General features: G+C 32.8%; 1 protein-coding gene across 2 annotated transcripts in view; it reads right to left on the bottom strand.

Moving 5' to 3' along the window:
- Window positions 1–9,150, bottom strand: part of LOC111087435 — a 72,043-nt gene that overhangs the window by 37,390 nt on the left and 25,503 nt on the right. For both annotated transcript variants that reach the window (XM_022394045.1, XM_022394044.1), the window contains one exon: window positions 8,703–8,772. In XM_022394045.1, coding sequence (XP_022249753.1) covers window positions 8,703–8,772 — 70 coding nt within the window. The remainder of the gene's footprint in view (window positions 1–8,702; window positions 8,773–9,150) is intronic.

Here is a 9,150-nt window from a genome sequence, read left to right as displayed (position 1 = left end):
GAAGTAGAACTACTGAGTATCAGATTTTATTCTAATAATAACAAGTTTAAAGTAGAACTACCGGGTATCAGGTTTTATTCTAATAATAACAAGTTTCAAGTAGAACTACCCGGTATAAGGTTTTATTCTAATAATAAAAAGCTTCAAGTAGAACTACCCAGTGACAGGTTTTATTCTAATAATAACAAGTTTCAAGTAGAACTACCGGGTATCAGGTTTTATTATAATAATAACAAGTTTCAAGTAGAACTACCCCGGTATCAGGTTTTACTCTAATGATAAAAAGTTTTAAGTAGAACTACCCGGTACCAGGTTTTATTCTAATAATAACAAGTTTCAAGTAGAACTACCCAGTATGAGGTTTTATTCTAATAATAACAAGTTTCAAGTAGAACTACCCAGTATGAGGTTTTATTCTAATAATAACAAGTGTAAAGTAGAACTACTGGGTATCAGGTTTCATTCTAATAATAACAAGTTTGAAGTAGAACTACCAAGTATCAGGGTTTATTCTAATAATAACAAGTTTCAAGTAGAACTACAGGGTATAAGGTTTTATTCTAATAATAACAAGTTTCAAAGGGAACTATCGGGTATCAAGTTTTATTCTAATAATAACAAGTTTGAAGTAGAACTACCAAGTATCAGGGTTTATTCTAATAATAACAAGTTTCAAGTAGAACTACCCAGGTATCAGGTTTTATTCTAATTAACAACAAGTTTCAAGTAGAACTACCGTGAGTCAGGTTTTATTCTAATAATAACAAGTTTCAATTAGAACTACCTGGAATCAGGTTTCATTCTAATTATAACAAGTATCAATTACAACTACCGGGTATCAGGTTTTATTCTAATAATAACAAGTTTCAAGTAGAACTAGCCGGTATCAGGTTTTATTCTAATAATAACAAGTTTGAAGTAGAACTACCGAGTATCAGATTTTATTCTAATAATAACAAGTTTCAAGTAGAACTACCGGGTATCAGGTTTTATTCTAATAATAACAAGTTTCAAGTAGAACTACCCCGGTATCAGGTTTTATTCTAATAATAAAAAGTTTCTAGTAGAACTACCCCAGTATCAGGTTTTATACTAATAATAACAATATTCAAGTAGAACTACCCCGCTATCAGGTTTTATTCTAATAATAACAAGTTTCAAGTAGAACTAGCCGGTATCAGGTTTTATTCTAATAATAACAAGTTTCAAGTAGAACTACCCGGTATCAGGTTTTATTCTAATAATAACAAGTTTCAAGTAGAACTACCGGGTATCAGGTTTTATTCTAATAATAACAAGTTTCAATTTGAACTACCCGGTATGAGGTTTTATTCTAATAATAACAAGTTTCAAGTAGAACTACCCGGAATCAGGTTTTATTCTAATAATAACAAGTTTCAAGTAGAAATACTCCAGTATCAGGTTTTAATCTAATGATAATCAGTTTCAATTAGAACTACCCTGGTATCAGGTTTTACTCTAATAATAACAAGTTTCAAGTATAACTACTCTGCAATCAGGTTTTATTCTAATTATTACAAGTTTTAAGTAGAACTACCCAGTATAAGGTTTTATTCTAATAATAAAAGGTTTCAAGTAGAACTACACCGGTATCAGGTTTTATTCTAATAATAACACGTTTCAAGTAGAACTACCCAGTTATCAGGTTTTATTCTAATAATAACAAGTTTCAATTAGAACTACCTGGAATCAGGTTTTATTCTAATTACAACAAGTATCAATTAGAACTTCCGGGTATTAGGTTTTATTCTAATAATAACAAGTTTCAAGTAGAACTAGCCATTATCAGGGTTTATTCTAATAATAACAAGTTTCAAGTAGAACTACCGGGTATCAGGTTTTATTCTAATAATAACAAGTTTCAAAGAGATCTACCGGGTATCAAGTTTTATTCTAATAATAACAAGTTTCAAGTAGAACTACCAAGTATCAGGGTTTATTCTAAAAATAACAAGTTTCAAGTAGAACTACCCGGTATGAGGTTTTATTCTAATATTTGCTAGTTCTACTTGAAACTTGTTATTATTAGAATAAAACCTAATACCCGGAAGTTCTAATTGATACTTGTTGTAATTAGAATAAAACCTGATTCCAGGTAGTTCTAATTGAAACTTGTTATTATTAGAATAAAACCTGATAACTGGGTAGTTCTACTTGAAACGTGTTATTAATAGAATAAAACCTGATACCGGTTACCCGGTAGTTCTAATTGATACTTATTATTATTAGAATAAAACCTGATTCCAGGTAGTTCTATTTGAAACTTGTTGTTAATTAGAATAAAACCTGATACCTGGGTAGTTCTACTTGAAACTTGTTATTATTTGAATAAGACCTGTTACCCGGGAGTTCTAATTAATACTTATTATTATTAGAATAAAACCTGATACCGGGTAGTTTTACTTCAAACTTGTTATTATTAGAATAAAACCTGATACCCGGTAGTTCTAATTGAAACTTGTTATTATTAGAATAAAACCTGACTCACGGTAGTTCTACTTTAAACTTGTTAAACTTGTTATTATTAGAATAAAACCTGATACCGGCTAGTTCTACTTGATACTTGTTATTATTAGAATAAAACCTGATACCCGGTAGTTCTAATTGATATTTGTTATTATTAGAATAAAACCTGATTCCAGGTAGTTCTACTTGAAACTTGTTATTATTAGAATAAAACCTGATACTGGGTAGTTCTACTTGAAGCTTTTTATTATTAGAATAAAACCTTATACCGGGTAGTTCTACTTGAAACTTATTATTATTAGAATAAAATCTGATACCCGGTAGTTCTACTTTAAACTTGTTATTATTAGAATAAAACCTCATACCGGGTAGTTCTACTTGAAACTTGTTATTATTAGAACAAAACCTGATACCGGGTAGTTCTACTTGAAACTTGTTATTATTAGAATAAAACCTGATACCTGGTAGTTCTACTTTAAACTTGTTATTATTAGAATAAAATCTGATACCCAAGTAGAACTACCCGGTATCAGGTTTTATTCTAATAATAACAAGTGTCAAGTAGAACTACCGGGTATCAGGTTTTATTCTAATAATAACAAGTTTCAATTTGAACTACCGGGTATGAGGTTTTATTCTAATAATAACAAGTTTCAAGTAGAACTACCCGGAATCAGGTTTTATTCTAATAATAACAAGTTTCAAGTTGAACTACCGAGTATGAGGTTTAATTATAATAATAACAAGTTTCAAGTAGAACTATCTGGTATCAGGTTTTATTCTAATAATAACAAGTTTCAAGTAGAACTAACCAGTATCAGGGTTTATTCTAATAATAACAAGTTTCAAGTAGAACTACCCAGTATGAGGTTTTATTCTAATAATAACGAGATTCAAGTAGAACTACACCGGTATCAGATTTTATTCTAATAATAACAAGTTTCAAGTAGAACTACCCAGTATCAGGTTTTATTCTAATAATAACAAGTTTCAAGTAGAACTACCCTGTATTAGGTTTTATTCTAATAATAACAAGTTTCAAGTAGAACTACGTATATCTTTAAACAATTCTAATAATATCAAATTTGAGAGAGAATGTTACGATATCTTATTTTTTCCTAATACTAAATTCTAAGAAAAACAGTGATATATCTGGTGTATTATACTAATACCATGTTTCAGGCATAGCAAGGAAGTAAATTTGATTTTATAAATCTACCAGTTATCCTTTCTGGTTATGCTGTGTTCAAGGAGAGAAGAGTGATATCCATTTAGTACTATCACTACTACTGTTACAAGTTACAAGAAGAAATATCATATATCTGGTTTTGTTCTGCTAATAATAAAATCCAGTAAGAGCTATTGATATTAGATTTTGTTTTATTATTATCAAATTCCAGCAAGGTCAGCTTGATCTCTAACTTCAACTAAGTTTCTATAAGAAGTACTTTTTTTTTTCTTTTTTTTACAATACTATTACAATGTTCCAGTTGGTCGGAGCTTATAAGTGATGCTAGAAGTAAACCTGAATAGAACCCAAAATGGAAAGAAAACCTCTCAGCAAGAGATGTGCATAAAAGAACTACTTCCAGATGAATGCAATGCTAAAAACAACCCTTAAAGAAGTATGTGATTCTATTCTAATAATAGAAAGTTTCTAACATAAATACAATATACTTTTTTCTTTTCCTAACTAATGCTTATACATGATTTGGTACTTTTAAATGCATGGTTTAGATGTTAATAAAAGGTATTATAAGCAAACTTTTTAAAAATTCTAACAATTTACAATAACATAAAGAAGGTCAATTCTGTTGGTGTCTCGTGCATATATATAATTTTAAGAATAACCTAGGTAACACAAGTTAGTCAAACACTGTGGAATCTTACTAGAATCATATGCTGAAGCATCAAATAAATGTTAACATTTTCTTTTCTTGAATATGTATTTGTGATATGTACTTACCTTTCTCCACACATTAGCTTTTCCTTGCACATCTTCCTTTGAGATTTTGCTCATGCAACTAGCTTTCAGCTATCTTCCACCTACGACACTTGTTATAACATGAACTGTGCTAGTGCATGATATAATCATCACACGACGATAGCCTTCCCCCAACATAACAGTGAAATATCCTTCATGCATAGTAGACCGCCATATGCACTTGCACTCAAAATGAACTTCATTCTTAGAGGAGGCATAAATAATGTGCACCGGTAGTGGGGAGGAAGAATGGGAAGGTGTGAAGAGGTAACTATCTATTGGAAATACATTTTCAGGTAAGGAAAAATTTTAATTTCTGAAGTGATAAACTTACCTCTTTCCATACAGTAGCTAGAATCCCACACTGATGTGGTAGATGGGCCAGTGCAATTGTGAAAACCAAGATGAGCTCCCTTCAAAGAAGAAGACTGAAGGAAAAAGCCTATGTAGAGTGACAACCTATAGTGGGGGCTTAATAGAGGGGCAACACTTGTGGGAGGCCGCATCCACCTCATACAGCGTATATTATATGCCTGGACAGAAGTATAAAAGAAGGAAGGGAAAATGAGCCCATGTGTCATAGGGATGGGCAGAAAAAGACACAATCAATTAAGTATATGCACACAACAGGTCTTTTGCACATCAGGTGTAGTATAGCTAGGGCAATGATTGAGATGGGGGAGGCAGAGGAAGAGGTGCCCAGGATGCAGTCAGCGAAGAAGAGAAAACCAAGATTGAGCTGGTCAAAAAAGTGCTACCAATAGGATTCAACATTAAATGTTGCAAATCAATGCCAAGACATGTGGAAGAAGATGAAGAGGGGGAGTATACATACGGGAAGAGATGAGAGTGGTCCTAGCTGAGAGCATCCACAGCCAGAGCTGCTGGGCAAGGAACCTTAGACCAGAAGATGGGGGAGTTTGATATTGAGAAAAGTAGCAAAGGCATTGATCAATGGCATATCCAACTGAGAACAGATCCAACAAAATACCTGAGAAGGAGCAACTGTTTAAAAGAAAAAATCCTAATCGGTCAAGAGTCAATCAGCAACCAAGTTCAAAGCTTCCAGGACAAGAAAGGCCATCAGATGAACCAGATGTTAGTGGCCCCAAAACAGAAAATCCAACATGTGAAAGCAAAGTTACCTGGACCAAGTCCCATCCTGATGACTGATACAAGAAATTACTGTAGAACTGTTGGAGTGGATCATAACTAAGTGATCCACAAGATGAGGTCAGAAATAGGAACACACTCAATGGGGAATAAGATTTAGAGAACACTTATGTGAAAGGTACACTCCACTGGAGACCAAACCTCAAGGCTATGGAGTCATCCAAAGATACATCTCAACCTGTAGGAAATTTATCAGTGAAAAGATGGAAATACAGATGTGGATGACATTGAAGGGATTCCAACCATTGTGTTGGCAATATCCAGCCACCAAGATAGGTTCGTAAGAAGAGAAGGATGCAGTATCACAAGAGAGGACAAAACATCATTAGAGATTTTCCACTGGTAATTCAAAGTCCACTGAAGAAGTCTCATGTGAGTCCAGCCTAGTTTGGCAATATGTTCCAAAGACACAAGTGTTCCCAAAAGAGAGAGAACCTTTAGTGCAGGAAATATAAGTGAGGCAAGAATTAAAGTAGCAAGATGCTACATGTCCTGCTGACAAATGGGGAAGGCTGAGTCTGAATGAGTCAAGAATTGAAAAATACTCCAAGGTGGACCAAGTTTTGAGTTGGAATCACAAACAATTTGGAAAACTTGACCAACCAACTCAGACATGTCGTATCTTGGAGGAGAAGTGGTGTGGTCAAGAAGAAGGCCTCACAAAAAAAAGAGGTGAGGATAATCAGTCATCCATGTAATAATGGAAATAAAGTACAAGGCTATGAACTTGGTGAGCTAATGTCTCATGACTCAGTTGAAGACATAAGGAGCTGACTCGCTTTCTAAGGCAAAACTGGTAACATCTGATCCCTGAACAAAACAAAGGAAGCAATTTGAGGGTGGGGCAATTGGAATATGGAAAAAGGCATCTGAGATGTTGACTTTGATCATTCACAGTCTGAGAGAAAAGGAGTTAGAGAGAGGAAGAAACCTTTCCCTCTTGAATTGAGGAACCACCAGATGTGTTGGAGAGAAGAAATGCCGATGATGGGATGTCAAGAATAAAAAAGGGGAATGACCATAAGACATGACATGAAATCCTGGGGTCAAGAAGGATGAGGGATTTGAGAGTTGGAATGAAGCTGTTCTATAAACATGTCACCATAGACACGTAAGTCTGGAGATGGCATAAAAAAACAAATAATCCTGAGCATAAGAGTCATGTAGTATGGAATGTGAAGAATCAAAGGACATAAGATAAAGAGAAAGTAAAGAGTGAACCCATGAAATCAAATCCACAAAAAAGATTTGGAGGAGAAACATTGTCCTCAAAGGGTAGAGAAGAATTTAGTGCAAACCCAGATCTGATCAAGTCAATGTCCTCATGGTTGAGTTCAGAAAGAGAAGAATGCACTTTAGATGCAAGGACAGGAAGAAGAGGTAAGAAGAGCATCAAAAAACCCACGACATGATTGACTATGGTAGTACCATCGTCAATACACAGTCAATGAGCCAGTGGCCACAGAAAAAAGTAGGGGCAGTGTTAGGAACATAACCAGAATCTCCTGGAAGAGATAGTGATCACAATCACTTGAGATTTTATGGTCATTGTAGCAACTCTCAAGATAAAAAATAGAAGATAAAATGTTGTTTAGTGGCAATGTAGCTTAAAATTAAAGTTAAAACAAACTTAAAGGAAACCAAAGAAAGGGCAGTGGAATTGATTAAGTATAAACTTAAAGAAACACATTCATTATAGATAGTGCCAAGGATAAGAGTAAAGTTATTTTAGAGTGCAAGTGCATATAGGGTTCTATTGTGCACAGAGAGTATGTGTTACCCTCCTATTTGTTGAGGGCTATTGTCACAGGATGATTACATCGTGCACCAGTGAAGTTCACATTATAATGTGTGTTTGAGGTGAGAAATAGCTCAAGGCTAATGGCATGTGCAAAATTTCAAAGGCAGATACACGAGGAATAGCTACTGTGTGCAGAAAGTTAAGTATATCATTTCAGAATTCCCAGTTCACCTCTGATGAAGATCTATCTTTTTAGGTTCTCGCTTTATCAGATATTTTTTATGATCTATTTAAGTTCTATAAAAATTTTGGCAAACACTGTGAAGGCAAAGTGTTAGAATTATATGCCAAAACACCACAGGCAATGAGCCTAACCAATGAATTAGTGCAAAAAGATGATTTCTCAATTCACATCCTTTCCAAGTCTGTGATTTATCAGATATCTTTGTTATTTATCTAAGTTTCATAAAGCCATGTGCTATTAATGCATCAAAAAACTAAAAACATTATACTCTCTGACAATTAGAATTACAGTTTTTGCTATAGTTTCAACTGTAGTAGTTAGTTTATTAATCACTGTTTACTCTCTTGGACCAAAACCTAGACAGATAAATCTCCAAATAAATCTCCAATTTAACATACAATAAACCATTTAATATCTACCACAACCAATACATCTCGGTCTATGTTCTTCTCATTTTGATGATTTTGTTAGCATATCTTTCTCAACAGATAGCTTTTAAAGGAAAAAAAGAAACTGATAAAAGACTGAGAACCATTAACCAAAAAATCTAATTCTTTCTTTTACATTTTTAGTTATTTTCTGTGATGTTCTTCTTTTACATATCAGATGTGGATTAGTTTGCTTATTAGTTTTATTATATGATTTACATTTAATTGAAAAATACACTTCTGATTATATTTTAGATTCATATGCATATTGGCAAAGTAACTACTTTTTGACAGGTTTAAATAGTCAATATGCTAACATATATAGTTTTTATGTATATTATATACTTATTTAAATTGCTATGGATGTATAAGTAATAGATGTAACATTAAGCTTAACTATTCAGTTTGTAATGGAAAGAAGGTATTTGTAGTTTTTTTGTTACTAATTCCAAAATTCTATTAGCCAGTGCCATTTAACATCCAATTTGGTTCTATTAAAATCACAACTTTTTAGATCAATTTAAATTAATAACTTATTTGGAATCCACACACATCTCAAAATATATATTAAAACAACTTATAACTTTAGTTATTATAGGTTATTAACTTTCAATCTGGAACAGGTAAATGAAAAAAACCACACACCCACAACTGACTGTGGTCTAACTTTTCGTGCATTGACACTTTTTCTTTTTATAGATAACTTTGGTGTTGCCTAGAAATTACAGAATATGTGTTCATGTTCATTTGAAAGATTCATTTTTAAATTTAAGCATTATAACTTAAATTAGGATTATAAGTTACTTTTCAAGAGAGAAAATGCAGCCCGACCTCATAACACAATTTGATATTTAAAATGTATGTTTGAATGAACAGGCTGAAAATACATTTTATTCTTCTTTTAAACAGATTCAGGGAGTGTATATACAACACATTTTTTTGTTTTTTTCGCATACTCCAATCTTCTTATCATTTTATTTGTTTCAAGTTTTGAAAGTGAAGAATTACTATACATGAAAATGAAACACTTGGATGTATTAAAATCTGCTTTCCAACAGGAAATGTAATTTTTACATGCAAAACAATTACAAAC

This window comes from Limulus polyphemus, unplaced genomic scaffold (genome assembly GCF_000517525.1).
Source record: "Limulus polyphemus unplaced genomic scaffold, Limulus_polyphemus-2.1.2 Scaffold2147, whole genome shotgun sequence".
In the NCBI taxonomy this organism is placed as follows: Eukaryota; Metazoa; Arthropoda; class Merostomata; order Xiphosura; family Limulidae; genus Limulus; species Limulus polyphemus.
The sequence above is the reverse complement of the archived record's forward strand: the minus strand, read 5'-3'. Positions and strand labels throughout refer to the sequence as shown.